The 16,711-nt window shown below is 38.7% G+C and overlaps 1 protein-coding gene and 1 long non-coding RNA gene across 9 annotated transcripts in view; one reads left to right on the top strand and one right to left on the bottom strand.

Moving 5' to 3' along the window:
• Positions 1-6,766, bottom strand: part of LOC124861960 — a 10,172-nt gene extending 3,406 nt beyond the window's left edge. The window contains exons 1-2 of the long non-coding RNA XR_007036795.1: positions 6,636-6,766; positions 5,952-6,114 (exon numbers count right to left, since the gene is read on the bottom strand). This is a non-coding gene — a long non-coding RNA (uncharacterized LOC124861960). The remainder of the gene's footprint in view (positions 1-5,951; positions 6,115-6,635) is intronic.
• bin1b (bridging integrator 1b) overlaps positions 1-16,711 on the top strand; it is an 18,114-nt gene extending 1,403 nt beyond the window's left edge. The window contains exons 2-19 of one of the 8 annotated variants that reach the window (XM_047355924.1): positions 7,859-7,939; positions 8,029-8,083; positions 8,207-8,301; positions 8,523-8,558; positions 8,964-9,059; positions 9,399-9,506; positions 11,365-11,450; positions 11,525-11,600; positions 11,682-11,737; positions 11,819-11,863; positions 12,272-12,314; positions 12,536-12,673; positions 13,120-13,200; positions 14,053-14,073; positions 14,344-14,598; positions 14,778-14,831; positions 14,928-15,029; positions 16,367-16,711. In XM_047355924.1, the coding sequence (XP_047211880.1) occupies positions 7,859-7,939; positions 8,029-8,083; positions 8,207-8,301; positions 8,523-8,558; positions 8,964-9,059; positions 9,399-9,506; positions 11,365-11,450; positions 11,525-11,600; positions 11,682-11,737; positions 11,819-11,863; positions 12,272-12,314; positions 12,536-12,673; positions 13,120-13,200; positions 14,053-14,073; positions 14,344-14,598; positions 14,778-14,831; positions 14,928-15,029; positions 16,367-16,468 (1,530 nt within the window). In that variant the 3' untranslated portion in view covers positions 16,469-16,711. The remainder of the gene's footprint in view (positions 1-7,858; positions 7,940-8,028; positions 8,084-8,206; positions 8,302-8,522; positions 8,559-8,963; positions 9,060-9,398; positions 9,507-11,364; positions 11,451-11,524; positions 11,601-11,681; positions 11,738-11,818; positions 11,864-12,271; positions 12,315-12,535; positions 12,674-13,119; positions 13,201-14,052; positions 14,074-14,343; positions 14,599-14,777; positions 14,832-14,927; positions 15,030-16,366) is intronic. The other 7 variants (XM_047355927.1, XM_047355925.1, XM_047355928.1 and 4 more) reach the window with 7 other exon arrangements.

Here is a 16,711-nt window from a genome sequence, read left to right as displayed (position 1 = left end):
GTAAGAAGTGTTGAAAACCATTAATCATTTTCCTTCCACATCACTGTTATGCACAACTGTGATGGCACAGAAAATCCTAGTAAAGCACGTTAAAGTCTGCAGTTGTAATGCGACGAAATGTGGAGAATTTTCAATTATACTACTGTGTTTTTAAGGTACCATAAACAATGAATTAAAATTCTTAATGTATCAAAGGCACATTTTAAATTAAAATAATAATGAAGAAAGGCTTTTATGGGTCTCTGATAATGAAGAAGCAGCTCTGAATTCTAAATAAATAGAAAATAAACAGGAAGCTGTTGTACGTTAGCAGTTCAGCACCAGGGCAAAGTTTGTATTGTTCTTTATTCCTTCGGTGACCCTTCACAGAATTTTTATTTTAATCCTCGATGCTCTTTATCCTTTAAATTTGAACCATGAACTCCTCCATACACCGAGGTAATCTAGAGTCAAATGTGAGTCCATCTGTCTGACAGCTGAAGCTTGGCCCAAACTGGATCATCAGCAGAACAATGATCCCAAACACAGCCGCAAGTCTACAACAAAATGGCTGAATCAAGAGGTTGCAATGCCCTAGTCAAAGTCCAGACTGAACCTTACTGAAATGATATGGTTTGAACTTTGCTAGAGCTGTGGAGAACCCTCAATGACCTGAAGTGGATCTAAATTCCTCCACAGTAAAGTGAAAGACTATATAGTTAGGCAGAAAATTATTACTGGGTGTTACTGGTGCTGAAGCTGATTCTAGAACCTTCAGGATCATGGGGTGTACTTAGTTTTTTCTTAGACTGTAAACATAGCTTTTGGGTGTAGCCTTTTTATAAGCATCTTAGTTTTTACTGCATGAATCAAGTTTGCAGACCTCTACCCCTCCATGGTATTCAAACAATATAAATGCAGCAGCGTTAGATTTGAGACATCCTGTAAAGAAGTGTGGAAGTGCTTAGACGAAACCCGATCAACGGTCTGTGTCGGGCTCAGAGTTATTATTGTGGGTTCTAATCACTTGTTCCTTAAGCTGCAGAGGTGTTACCCTTTAATCGCCTCGGAGCCACACCAGGAGTGCCGTCACTCTGTCAGCCCGGACAGCTCAGGCTTGGGGCTTCCTCGGCTCTCTCTGGATGCTTTGGTTCTCTTTATAGCACATTAAAATCTCCAACATGGTCCAGACTGCAGCTCCTCCTCAACCTTCTGCCCCACACCCATCCCTCAGCCTCCATACGTGAGCTCTGAGAGGCACTTAGGGCTGGATCAGCCGCAGGTTGGTTCAGGATCAACAAGCCGCTGATCGGCTTTTAGAAAAATACGAAGTGAAGGAGAACATTTAGACATTGTGGTTTTTATAAGAAAATATGAAAATATTTATAACAGTGTTAAAATGTTTACATGTTTTGTGCCACTTTCCATCACTTTTGGAATAAATACACCGCTTTAATGCATAAATTAATGGGTTTAAACCTCCTGGGTCACTTTTCTGTGTTTTTTTATTGTATTTTTTGCTGAACTTTAGTTGTTTTTAGCTTATTCTCTGTTTCTAAGGGCTGGAGCACAAAATGAAGGAACCCCTGAGCGAAAGGACATTCTTCAAAGATAAGAAATAAAATCAGGGGTGTCCAAAATGCGGCCCGGGGGCCATTTTCGGCTCCTTTCCTGATTTTGTGGGCCCCCCCTGACTGCAATTCGATAAAGAACCAAACGCAACCCCCCAGCACAGGTGCTTGATGCAGCTGCAGACTTTTTATTTTTGAATAACGCAAAATTATTACAGCCAAATTAAAATCTTCTCACAATAAAAAATCTTAGGTACAACACAGTTTTCGTCTTTTACTCATCTTAACCGAGCTTTTTGCTTTAGTAACTAGGACCTCATCTATCAGCGACTTTTAGTCAAAGAAAGTCTTTGTTGCACCAAATCTGCTTTTAATTAATATATTACACTTAGCTAAATACAGCTGGAGTTTTTAAAAAGGAACAGTTAACTTAATCCTGTTCGCATTGTTGAGAACAGACTCAATTTGTTCTATTTTTTTCCAATCAAGCCCAAAATAATTTGTAAACTGGATGCTTTTCTTTTAATGAGGCAAACGTTCAAAACCCTCTAAGTTTTTGATCCACATTGATTTACACATCTCTTTCTGACTACTTTAATCATTGAGCAGGTGAAAAACATTCTCAACATCATTTTTTTGACTTTAGTTTTTAGAAGAAATTTATTTTTTGAAGAACATTAGACTTGCCAGTTTGGGCCACATGACAAAAAGCTTGGACACCCCTGCCCTAAGGTCTAAGTTAATTAGTTAAAGGGGATAGTAAGACAAATGTATGGGTTTCATTCACTCTTTTAATGTAGATTATTTTAGTTGTTTAAGTATTTCATGCTCATGTTGAATGTGAGCGATTAATCAAGCTTCTGGTCAATTTTATGCAAACTCCTTCCCTTAACTCCCCCTTAGCTGTGACTAAATATTTTTCTTTCATCATTACTGCTGAGTCATTTATGTCTCTGTGAAAAACAAGTCATTGTTTGATGAAAGTGAGTCTAACGAGCCTTTCTGCTGACATTCGGACCAGTACTAGTAATGAACAGTGAAGAACAGCTGCTGCCTCTGCGACTCTCTGCTGACTGAAACAGCCTCCACATTCCCAGCACGTTGGTGAGGGATCTTATTTAGGAGCATTCCAGTCACCCAGGAAGTGTCTCTGCATTTATAGGAAACAGAGGAAATGGACTGAGATCAGAACCAATGAGAGATCTCCTCTTTCTACAAACTCGTAACCCTACTTAGGACTTGTACTTATAATAAACCCCTGGGCCTACAACACACAAAAGGTTCAGTCACATTTCTCTTCACCCCTTCCCCGCGGTCCAAACCCCTACATATAGTGTGTAATACAGAAATGTTACATTTTGGACGACACAATCATGGGGAAGACTGCTGCCTGGACAGATGTCCAGGAGACAGTCGTTGACACCCTGCACAAGGAGGGTAAGCCACGAAAGAGTCTATATTCAAGACAATTAATGGAAAGTTCAGTGAAAGGAAAAAGTATGGTAGAAAAAGGTGCACCAGCAATAAGCATAACTGCAGCCTTGAGAGGATTATCAGTAAAAGCAAATTATAGAGTTTTGGGGAGAGTCACAGATCCACATTTCTGTAAGAGAAATCCACACAATTAAAATTGATCTTATTTAACGTTGAAATTTTCTGAGAAAGTAAATTTTTTATTACCATTAGTTGTTAGCTAGAATCAAATAGAAAAAAACCTTAAAATATATCTCTGTGTGTAATTCATCTATATAAGTATATCACTTTTTAAGTTAAAGTACCAAAATACACTAATGTTCTAATTCATTATGTGTCTGTAAAGTGCTGCAGTGAGGGTAGTTTGTATGTCATTACAAAGCACTTTGATTTATTCAGAAATTCAACATTGAGAGGTGTTATTCTCCAATTCCTTTACAACATAAATGCATATTTATATTGGCTGCAATATACTCCGGCTTCCTCCCACAGTCCAAAAACATGACAGAGTTTAATTTTTCTCTCTCAATCACCCCTAGATATGGATATGTGCATTGCTATTTGTCCTGTGTGTCTCTGTGTTGCCCTGCGATGGACTGGCGACCCTTCCGGGATGTACCCCGCCTCTCGCCTGGAGACTGCTGGAGATGGGCACCAGCTCCCCCGTGACCACTTACACAGCAACTCATAAAAAAACTAAATGTTTGAAGATCGGAATACATTTGTTAAATTTCTATGTGGGAAATTAGGCCTCAAAACAATCAATGCAGCATTTGATTTCCTCACCACTGCGTCCTGTAGAGAGTTACAGTTATAAAAATCATCGTCGTGGTTCAAAACGATGAGTTGTTATTAAATTTTACGTTTACAATCTTTGTAGTCGACAGTTGATTACATTAGTTATTCGGATTTGCAAGAAATTGATCTGGTTAATTTACCCTGCAGTCAGCTCAGAGTCTGGGAATGATAACCTGCAGAAATGTGGCTGTTTGTCAGAGACATACCACTAAACTCACAAATAACTCATTCAGGAAATGCTGTTATTAGCTTGTTTAATGGAATGGAAGAATTAATTAGCTCAGAAAGACATCATCAGTCATATTTTCAACTGGAATGTGTAACTGTGTACATTGTGAGCGATCATTCTTACTTTCTACATCCAACTGACTGCTGTAAAACTAATTTCCCTTAATATTTAGTAAATATACCTCTAGTATTGTTTCCTCTGACCTATTTAGTATTATCAGTGGAAGCCTCCTAACTGAAACCACAATGACTTCATCTGTCTCTGAAGTAGCAGCACTGAATCATTAATAAGTTCTACAAGGGAACAGAAACTAAAAAGACCTAATCAAATGGATCAGACTTTGGGTCCGACTCTGTCCTGCATAAAGACCTTCTTCATGCTGGTCTGACAGTGTTTTTAATAATGTTTTAATAGTGGAGTTTTAATAATGGAAGGGAAGGCATTTATAGAACAACTGAAGACCCAGTTTGGTGGTGGGGTGAAAACCAACTTAGCCTTCAAGAATGTTAATGAATTAAAACTTTATTTAGAGATTTAATAAATTGAAGCCAACTAATAAGAACGTTGACATTTCCTTTGTAGGTAGAAAAAGAAAGTTTTGGCAGGAATTATTTTTTTAGAACCTTCAATTTAACGCAGCTCTTCCTAATGGTGTTAAACAGCGCTCTATTTAGGAGTGAACTAAAGATTTAAAACTTGGAAAATACCCGGGTTAACTTTGGTTCTTTATGCGGAAACCAGTCACCATGTTTTCCCTAAAAGGTGAGAACATGCTGACTGCTGTGTGTTTGTGTTTATCCACATGAGGGCTAATAACTTTGATTAAACAGCTTTTTTTTCAGTTCTAGTTGACACCTGCCATCAGTTATAGTGAATCTGATTAATCTAAAATAAGGTTCAGCCGTCTGTGGAAGGTTTTACTGACTTTTTAACATTAGCATAATTTAGCTAAAGGGCTAGTTTGAAAAGAGGTTCCACAAAAATTGAAGGATGTTATCATACAAAGGTATCAGTCCAAATGGCACATTAAAGACACCTACAGTAAAACATGGAGGTTGAACTTGTTTAGGCCTTACATTCTCTTCAAAAGCAAAGAAGATGAAGAGTGATTTTAAGTCTTAGTTTGAGGAGGTCCACAATCATGCAACCAGATTATTGCAACAATCACATTTTGGTCCTTCCAGCAGATGTGTTTGTTTTCAGTAAGAAAAGGTGGAAATAGTTTTTTAATTATTCATCATGGTCTTGTGTTTTATTTTACCAGGGGTGTGTATACTTTTAAGAGCTTCTGAACAACAGACTGAACATAGCACCTTTTCTTTCATTATAATGTAAAAACAACCATCTACAGTCAAAATTACAGATATTAAACTGGAGTCTGAGGCTCTCTAAAAAGAGTCATTTCAATCCAACCTCCTCATACATGGAAGTTGTCCTGCTTGGCTTCAGCACCTGTCCTGTCTCACTGCTGTGGGCAGGGCAGCTATATTTAACCCTCAGACCTTCTCCTCACAGCCCTTAATACCCCTCAGCCTGCCTGTAAATATGTTTGGGGGTATTTCTGGGTGCCTGAAACCAAACACTGGCAGATGGGGGACTGATACTTTGTTCTTCTGTCTTTGTGAAAACCTGAAATGTTTCGTTATTCCAAACTGAATCTAAATGTCCTTGTAAATCTGACAGGTCCCTCCACAGACAGGTGGGCAAGAACCCACCCCTGATGAGCTATGAACCTCACCTGGTTGACACTTTCTTAAGGTCTGATCTTGAGAATCAGAAACAATGGTCATTTTTTCCCGGAATAAGGATGGATTTAGCAGCATTCTGCTGCCTGAACTCAACCAGCTTAGTCCCTCAGAGCAGCTTCACTGAACCTCATCCTGACTGATGGTGTGTCTTACAGAGTGAGGTGTTGATGGCCATACTCAGAGCAGCAGAGGGGAAGTCCCCTACGTCGCCTCGTCACCGGATTACGGCGGCAGGTGGTGGAGGTGGCGGTGGTGGAGGCTGGTCCATGTGCTCGCAGTCAGTCATCTGATCAGATTAGCTGCTGACCTCGTTCCCCTGACAACAACAGAGAAACATGTTTGTGACCACCTCATCTGCTGCCGTATGTTTGAGTTTGAGATGAAAGGAACGGAGGAGGAATTGGAGACCAGAGAAGACAAGAGAGTCAATTAAATTAGGAAAATATATGACACAAATTAGAATCTATCAGACTACGATTATTCCAATTTATTAAAAAATTCGATTAAATTAAAAAAACTGGTCTTTCTCATTTAACATTTTTTTAAGATAATTGATTATAAAATTATATAAATCAAAAAATAAAACAAATGCATAAATTGATCATAATCTTTAAGTAAACTTTAAAAAAAATCAGTGTAAAACTTCAAATAATCCAAACATTAAAAAATATTTCAAACTAATTAGAAAAAAAAACAATTTTAGGAAAGTTTGAAATACTGAAAACAAAGAAGTATAAGGTGAAAAATGTCTGATATTAAACAAATCACTTTTTAAAGGAACCATTTGATTAAAAGGTGATATTTCTGTATTTTTCTTTTTTTATAAATATAAATTACCTTCTGTTTGTCAGGATGCAGATTCATCCTTTCAGTTTTTGCAGAAAATAAACTTTTATTTTGTTGAATTTCTCACCTGCTGCAGCCAAAAACATCCTGAGTTCTGAAAACACACCTGAGTAGAATCAGAGTAACTCATTTCACCTGTGAGAAGAGGCAGAGCTCAGATTGGTCAATGATTTACTACAAACTGAGTGGAAAAAAAGCAGAAACATTACTTGTTTTCTATACTTATTATTATAGATAATATTTGTTTTGCTTCATCTGATTGGATTTATCATGTTACATATATACCAAGAAGTCACATTTTTCTTTTCAGTAAATGTTTCTCTTTTTAAACTCCTTCTGAAACTGTTGGATAATAAGTATAGAAAACAGAAAGATGAATACTGAAACACACATGACCTAAATTCGATCATTTCAAATGCTTCAAACTAAAATTGGGGTGCTAAAGACTTGACCTTTGACCTGCACATACCATCACATCCTAATAAAACTTCCCTGAACTCCCAGATGAAATCTGCTTCCTCCTTACCGTTGCTCTTTATTCTCACTGTTTTATGTCTTTATGTAGACTTCACTTGACTTTAGCTAGATTTTTATTTGGTTAGTAACTATTTATTTTTTCCTGGTGTCGAGGCCATTTTGGATTATTTAAGTGGCCCAAATGTGTTGTTTTCCATCTACTAATTGTATAAATTAGCAGTCTTTTGTTTGTCTTTGTTTTTTGTCATGTGTCACATGGGTTTTCTGCATATCTTCTTCACATTTGAGGTCATTTTAGATGATTTTGTCTCTCTCCTCCAAACATTGAATGTCCATGGAAATGTTTTCTAGGCCATTTCAGTTTGGCCAACCATTGTCTTTGTTAAGCCCAGAAATAACAATATAGTGTTGGGCTTTTTCAGGCCTAACATGCTCTTCAAATTCACATAAATAAGAAGGTCACAACTATTAAATCACATTTTAACAGCAATCGAGCTTCACCGTCACCTTCTACTGTTTACCACATTTACTCCTGTAGACTGAAGGTAAAAGTCTGCTTTTCTGTGACTTTTGAACAAAATCCTTCTCTGCGGTTGCCTCTTTTTGGGATTATTTTTATTACTCTCCAGGGGCCCTGAGCCTGTCTTGAGCTCATATGTTCTGTTCAGTCCTGAGACACTGATCCAAACCAGAGTTGGATGGATGGATGGATAAAATCTCTCCGGTTCTCCCTGCAGGTCCTGCAGAAGCTCGGTAAAGCCGATGAGACTCGAGACACTGCCTTCGAGGAGCTGGTGGCTAACTTCAACAAGCAGATGGTGGGCAACAGTTCTCCTCGTTCAACGGCACCAACTTCACAGTCGTCTTCTTGCTCCTTTTCCTCACTGTCTGTGTTTGCTGTTTTTAGACTGAAGGCAGCAAAGTGCAGAGAGACCTCAAGGCCTACCTAGCAGCAGTCAAAGGTGAGTCTGCTTTAGACACACTGCAGTCTGAAGGTTTCCCTGCAGATCCAATGTGTGCAGATTACAGCAGCCAATCAAAGAAGTTAGGGTTGCTTTGCATGACTGCGTTTCTGTTTGTTCTAGCAATGCACGATGCGTCGCGGCGGCTGCAGGACTGTCTCGCTGACATGTACGAACCGGACTGGTTTGGAAAAGAGGAGATGGATGCACTGGTGGAGGTGAGACACCTATAGAGGTTCCTCTGAGTTTATATAACACTACATCCTGAAAGGTGCATGAAAGAGCTGGAGAAGACGTATCTGACTTTCCTGCATGTTGTTGTGTTCCTTTTATGGCTGTTTGTGATTCTGTGAAGCTGAGCAGCGTTTTTCCTCCTGTTTCTTCCTGCTGATACTCTCTCTTCTCTAACTGCATGCCCCTCTCATGCTTCATCCTGAAGGAGATGATAGAGAAGGAGTTGGACAATAACCTGGAGGTAAAAAAGTTTATATACCTTGAAGTCTGTTCCGCTCATCACACGTTTTTGATCAGAGACTTTGGTGTCTTGAGACACATTGAATGAAAGGAAGTAACCAAGTGCAGATGAGATCATCACAGTGTTTTCACAGTGCCATGCATGAAACATGACACAAGCATTGGACCACAGGGATCGTCCAGCAACATTTAAGCTCTGATGCGTTCAATAGTAAAATTGTAGCGCATGCAATCAGCTCCAACAGGAAAAACTATACTAAAAACACAAAGCACTTATTTTCACAGCAGAGACGCCTAAATCACAGTCCACATCTTTATGCTTAGAAGTATAATGCAGAAGCAGCCTGGCAGAGTGAAAACATCAAAGAGTTTTACAATAAACAAGATTATAATTCTCTCCTCCCAGGACACAGACACATTGTGGTTGGGTTATCATCAGAACCTGACAGACAAAACTTTGCTGTGCATGGACACGTACCTGGCTCAGTTTCCGGAAATCAAGGTGAGCTTGAGAATCAGACACAGAAAAGGCACATAGACCACAAAGAAACATGAAACGACAGAAAAGACACACAACATCATCAAAAAGAGACACAATACACCACAAAGGGACATAAAAAGACCAAAAAGAGACACAGTTTGTCCACAGACACACAACACGAACACAAAGGGACATATAGTGACCATAAAGAGACATAACTTGACCACAGAGGGACAAGAAAAAGACTCAAGGGGGCATAAAGTGACTATAAGGGACACATCTTGACACATAATACCAGCAACCCCTTTTATGAAAAGCTTAAAGTTGAGTTGATGCACATGTCACTGCAATGTCTAACAGGCTCGTATAGCGAAGCGAGAGAGGAAGTTGGTGGACTTTGACAGCGCCCGCCATCACTTTGCCTCCTTACAGAAAGGCAAGAAGAAGGATGAGGCCAAGATCGCCAAGGTAAGCAGCCAGGAGGGAGCGCATGCTGGTTTCAATGGTTTGGATTTGAGCATGGCTGGTAACAAACTGAAAAACTGAAAGCATTTTTATTTAAGGGGGTATGAGGGGTAGTGTCATTCTTAGCTCATGAACAACTGATGCTCCATTAGTTTAGTTGTTACCATGCTCCTTTTAGATTTATACCACCTTGAATCAATCAGACTTACAGTTTCACATGAATCTGCAGCTAATTAAATGTATTAAAGCAATAATCCGTTTTCCTTTACGCAGAAACTAATGCACATGTTTGCATTTGTCTTGAATTGTTCTTGTTTGCCTTCTGTCTTGCTCCTTCTATTCTTCACCGCCTCTACTCCCTCCTCTTCCTCCCCTCTCTGACCGTCCTGCATGGTGTGTGGTGTTAGCCAGCAGCCTTGTTGGAGATGGCCGCTCCCAGCTGGGCTCAGGGTTTGATTTCTGCCCACCAGGTGGCTCAGACTAACCTCTCCTACAACCAGGTGAAGCTCTGGTTCTTCTCATCCTCCTCACTTTTGAAAAAAAAAAAGAGAAATAAAGAGTTGTCTCCTTCTCATGATCATCGCAGAGTAAAGCTGTCGTCAGAACTTAAATACTTAATAATTGATCTTCCAAACAATTATCTGTTTTATACAGATTTTATTTTACAAATTTTTCATCTAAATCCTTTGAATAAATTTAAATGTGTCCATCTTATTGATATGATTAAAGTCAATCACCTTGTTTAAATTAAAGATTGACTGGATTATTTGGAGTTGTTGGGTTCCCATAAAACTTAAGCAATTTATCGACAAAAAACACTACTGACTATTAAACAAATTAAATAACTAACCAATCAACTGATTGATAAAGTAACTTACTGACAGCTGTCTGAATGATTAATTTTAAATTACCTAACTCATAACCAAGTTAGCTAATTATTAAAATATTTATTAACTAACTGATTTACTAATTACCAAATGACTGACTTGTTTATAACTAACTAACTAACTAACTAACTAACTAACTAAGGGACCAATCTTGAAAAATAAGAGCCTAACTTACAGAAAAATACAACAAATTATTTAACTAACAACTAATTGACCATGTTCGTCAGTGTTGAACTAACTTCTAAACAAATCAACTAACTAATAACTAACTAACTAACTAAAATAGACTGGCAAATAATTTGCCTGATTAATAAATTAACATGAACAAACTAAACTACTGACTTACTTACAAAAAACAAACTAACCAACTAACTAACTAACTGACTGACTGATTTGACTGACTAGTGAATAAAAAATGATCAAACTATCTAAATAAATAATTGACTTACTTACTGAATAACTAACATGCTGACCAATACACTAAGGAACTGACCAGCTGCCTAACTAACTAAGTAATTAACTAACTAACTAAGGGACCAATCTTGAAAAATAAGAGCCTAACTTACAGAAAAATACAACAAATTATTTAACTAACAACTAATAGACCTAATTGAACTAACAAAATCATACAGACAAAAGGACAGACTAGCTACAGAATAACAAGGAAGCAAACTGAATGACTAATCAAATTAAATGATTAGCTAATTGGCTGACATATAAACAAAGTTAACAAGTAGGTAATGGACTAATACCGTCAATAGTTAGGCATTGATTACTAAATTATTTGCTGATGCTGAGACTCATTAGAACCGGACCTTTTGGTTTCAACCAGAATCTCACCAACCTTCATGTTTCTGAACTTGCTGTATGAAACCCTGCTTGTCTGCCAGCTGGATGTCTTTCCTCAGCGATTTCTGTTGGACACACCTAATAATATTCATCATTTCTCACTGTCTTTGGTTTTGTTTCTGCAGGCGGAGGAGGAACTGGGCCGGGCTCAAAAGATCTTCGAGGAGCTGAATGTGGAGTTACAGGACGAGCTCCCAGTTCTGTGGGACAGGTGAGAATCTGACAGATCCTGGTATTCATACCCGTTGGATGAAACTGTCAACGATGTGTTTGTTTGTGTTTTAGTCGTGTTGGTGTCTATGTTGGCACATTCCAGAGCCTGGCAGGTCAACAGGACAGGTTCCACAAAGAAATGAGCAAAGTGAGTAAAAACTCTTCCTTTCCATCAATCAAACTAAAGGTTATTCAGTCAGTCAGTAATACCTGAGTCTCCTCTGAGCAGCTCAGCCAAAACCTGAACGACGTCATGACCAAACTGGAGGAGCAGCGGGAGCTCAAGTAAGTTCAACCTGATGCTTTCAAAGAATCATGAACAGCCAGAAATTAAAATAAATAACGTCAGAACGCCATCTGGTGCAGAAAAGATGCTACTGCAGCAACAAAGAAAGGAGACGGTGCAAAGAGGTAAAATGTGCCGCATGCATGCTTCTCCTGCTGCATGTGTTTTGTGGACTATAATAGCCCAGCCTGCAGATCCTATATCTGCTGGATTTTAGTTGATAAATAAACTGCATCATCAAACTTACCAATATGGCATTGCATAAAGTACTAATAAAACTTAAGATGGCCCTGGCTGATTCTGCTGCTCTCCACTATGACCGATTTCCCAAAATGTACTTGAATATAATGAAGAAATTCTGTAATTTAAAGCATGTTGGCGCCCTCGTATGGACAAAACATAGAACAGCTGCGGTGATGGTTTTGTGTCTTTAAAGTTTCCTATTCTGAGATTGTTTCCTCCTCTTCCTTTATATCCGATTTTTTTTTTTTATCATGGCTTTTAATCCCTGTCATCTTCCTCTCTCATCTCAGCGAGGAAGCCAACCACAGTGAATCAACAAGCCCAGCACCAAAGGTAAACGTCTCAGAAAAAATAATGAAGCTTTGCTGGTTTAAAGATGGTTGTTGATTGATTTTCTTCCTCAACAAATAAATATACAGTTATGAATATTTTATCAACCTCCACAGCATAACAGCCTAATATATTGTGGTATTTGTCAACATGCCTGTGTGTTCCTTACTGCATTTGCATGCATGCATGGGTGATTGCTGTTTTTAAACCTGCTTGTGGTGCAGAAGCCTGGACCTCCTCCCAGCCGACCTCCTCCCAGATTTACACCGTCTCCAGACCCAAAACAGCAAAACGTTGGCATGTTTGAGGAAGAGGCTTCGCCGCCAGATACAAACACAAACTCCACCAGCACAACACAAAAGGTCAGACAGAAACTAAAATATCCTAATTTAAAATAGAAATAACCTCCATCAAATAGACCCGGATTCCTGCTGTGACATCCCTAATTTTATCTGCAAGTATTGATACCAGTAAAAAATTATATCGCTATTATTTAAGTCTGTAGACATACACATTCAGTCTATGATCTGTTAATTACAATACTGTTAAAAGATTTCAAGCATTTCCAATATTTTACTCTCTAGAGAGATTGTAGTGGTTAAACTGAAGAGACCCGAGGATTCAACCCTGTAGAACTCCTCGTCTCTAAACTCTTATTAAAACTATTTGATAGTTTCACCACAAGCATGCAGAAGACATATGCTAACATAGACTGGTTGAATGAACCATTTGATTTTATGTTGTTCATTTCTGCTTACAATACGGAGATATTTGTCTGGATCCTCTAACTTAAAATGTGTGTGTGTAGCAGTGTGAGCCCTGGTCAGGGGTGAACCTGCTGGACTGGGATGTTGAGGTTTTTCAGCCTGTTACAATTCCAGTTCCCAAGGTGGGTGTGTGTGTGATGTGTGGACGGTTTATTTCAGAAGTGAGTGTGTTTACATGCATTTCAATTTCTCCATGTCTGAATTTAGCTTATCAAAAGTCTTGCTTGCAATCTGTAAGTACTCACAATTTATCATCTTGAAATTTGATGTTTGGTCTGTTAAAATGTTTTTTTTTTTTTCTAAATCTTCAGATTGCATGTAAACACAACTAATGTGTGTCTCAAATGGGGAATAAGCCTCTTGATTTCATTGGCTTTGCATTTCTAGTATCTGAGCTCAGTTTACCTCAGTTTGCACGAACAACCTTTGACTTTTCTCTTCTATCTGGTTTTTTGAGCTGGGAATTTATCCACTGTTTAATTTGTGAATAGGCAGGCCGGAACCTAAAAACTGCTTTTTGTGTCAGAAAATGTAGGAATCACCGGGATTCCTTTAAAAAAAATAAATTTAAACAGAATATTTCCTGGTTCTTAAAGATGCAACAACCCAGACAACCCACAGGGCGTTTTTTATCCACCAACTTAAAAATGAATTCAGATGAGACACAAAATTTGTTCAACAACCAATTTACCATTCATAGTAATAATAATGACAACATTTTGAGGACAACAATCCAAGGTCCCTTCCAGTTCCAGGACAGCCATTTTGATTTCTCTACAATGTAGAGACCTCTAGTGTAGTTTGTTTTTAGGGTTAGAGTTAAGGAATAAACACATATTTAGGTGGATGCATGAACAGGAAAGACAAAAGCTGCAGAACCAGTTATCAGGAATCGTATTTGTGGGTAAATTTCAAATGTTGGGTAAATGTCATGACAAAGGTCTTTCCTCTTATTCCTCACTGCTTCGCTATAGACGCCATCATGGGAATCATGGGTAAGCAGAGGTTTATCATGTTGCTTCAGAAAACTCCAGTTGTACATCTTACTCTTTATATCCATTGTTATGGAGTGTAAAAATCAACTTTCCAACTCTATACCTACTTCCTTTGGCTTTTTACAATCCCACACCTTCCTCTCTTGTGATTTTAATCACATTAAACTCAAACACTCTGGCATCTCCTTCATCCTTCTCCTGCATATCTCGTTGATCTTCCTTATGATCCCAAATACCCTTTGCTTTGCTGCACAACCCTTGTTGTTATAGCAAGATCAGACCAACACAGATCAGGTATCCCAGCATGAGGATGACAAGCACCAAGAAGAGACCCAAAGTGGCTGGGATTACAGCGACAGCAGTTATCAGAACTCTGCTCAGCCAAGCAGGGAAAATACGGAGACAACTGAGGGTCAGGAGAGCTGGACTGAAGACCAGGAATATGCAGCTCAATCGTACATCGAGCCAAACTGGGACAATGATGGTGCCAGTGTGGGACAGGGTGACTGGGGCGAGGAGGAGGAGGTAGAGTTGAAAATTAGAGGAAGTAGATTGAACCTTCAAAAGACCTTGATCAACCCCAGATCTCCTAAATGATGATCTTTTTTCTTAATCTTTTTACTTTTTCCTCTACTCTGAGCCCTTTTCCACTGTGTTTACCGAAAATCTCTTTTCCTAATACACCCGGCCTTTTCTTTCTACAGAGCTCTGTGACCAATGGCTCTGATGCTGAACTTCCTCCAGGGTTCCTCTACAAGGTGAATCCACCTTATGTTTATCTCCAGTAATGGCAACCATAAAGTCTATATATTGGTTTATGTCATATTAATACACTGCTTTGTACTTTTCTCCAGGTAAAAGCAGTACATGAGTACACAGCCACTGACAACGATGAGCTGGAGCTGAAGGTTGGAGATGCTGTGCTGGTTTTGGCTTTTGACAACCCTGATGAACAGGTTAGTATCATCTGCATATGTCTTTAGCAACCCAAAACAGGATTAAAGCCAGGCAACACCGACTGCTGAGTGTATATTTGTGAGGCAGGCTGCGGTTTATGCTGCGAAAAATAAGAAATTATTGTAGATATGTCAGGGTTTTCTGATGAGAGTTTTGTAAATATACAACTACCCATTGGTTTACCTACAAGAATAGAGATAAGCAAGCACCACAAGAAGTAGAGATGACAGTGGTAAGTGCTAAGTGAAGCACCAGTAACAAAACGGATGGCAACGTGATAAATAATATCCAGTTTGTGGAGGAGGGTTTTTGAGGCTGACCTGTAAAATACGTCACCATAATTCAGGATTGGGAGCACTGTATTTTGTGTGTAAAAGAGGATTTATTACGATGAATAAGACTAATTCAGGATTTTGGCTGTCAAACAAATGAATTGTCAACACATTCTCCAATGAGGAGGAAGGATGAGCCTTGGTTAGAACGAGTAGAGGTCAGGCAATCTGAGTACACCTCAGATTGCTCGTGGATGGGTTTTGGACTCAAAAATAAAATCAACTTCAGTGTCACAGTGATAGTCCTCCACCTGCTGCTGAAGGCGTAGCAGCTTCGGCTGCCAGAGCATTCAGTCTGCCTATAGGTTACCCCTAAATAGTCAAGCTGAGCTGGCCTTTGCTGGCTCTGACTTCTGGGATGTCCAGAGTCTACTGCATTTAGTCAGAACCCTGTTAATAATGCCAAAGTGTGTACTCAGGAACAATTTTCTGGAGGCTTAAACACGTGTGATGAGTAAGAAATACAAATTTGGTGTTTAGCCGAGCTTTAGTCAAAAATAGACAACATAGAGTACAATGGCAAATAATTATTGCGACCGTGATGATCAGACCTGGATGACTGTTGGTTTCCAGATAGTGGATTTTACTTAAAACTTGGTTTTTAACCAAAACGCTGTTTACTTAGATCTGCTTCGCACATTAAAGGCATTTTTAAAACATAATCATATTACAGGTTCTTGCTACACTGTTCTTGTTTTGGATATTAATCCCTAAAGCTAAATCTGCTTCCAAAATTTGCAGACTTTGACAAAATAACAAAATTGTAAGATTAAAAAACAAACAAAAAAAACATTTCACCTGAAAATTTGTTAAATTAGTCAGATTAGTTAAACTGCAGTTGGTCAACAGCTGTTTGTGCTGCAAAACCATAATTAGCCATAGCTTTTTTTTCCATATGCTGGTTTACTTGTTTTTAAACAATGATATCCTAAGCAACTAGTTATTTGTAACCTAATCGTTGGGGTGGTTGCCTGAGAACTGTTGTACGTGGTGTCTGTTTGCAGGATGATGGCTGGCTCTTAGGCGTAAAGGAGTCTCACTGGTTCCAGAAGAAAGACATTTCAGCCAAAGGTGTTTTCCCTGAGAACTTTACTCAGAAGGTTTGATGTCAATGCTGCACACTGATCCCAGCTCCAGCTCCTCAATAATGTTGTTTTTCATGCATACCCTGACATGACTATGATTACAGCCAGAAATGTGCACTGAAACATAACATCTTGTATGATTAACGCAGCAATGGAGAACAGTGCCTGTCGATGCACATTTATGCAATGTTGAAAGTTGATAAACTGCTTTCTAATGAATTTTTAGTAAATTTGTGCAAGCAAAATAAAACAAATGTAAAGAAA

The sequence above is a fragment of the Girardinichthys multiradiatus genome, chromosome 24 (assembly GCF_021462225.1).
Source record: "Girardinichthys multiradiatus isolate DD_20200921_A chromosome 24, DD_fGirMul_XY1, whole genome shotgun sequence".
NCBI lineage: Eukaryota > Metazoa > Chordata > Actinopteri > Cyprinodontiformes > Goodeidae > Girardinichthys > Girardinichthys multiradiatus.
This window is presented reverse-complemented; position numbering and strand designations above follow the sequence as displayed.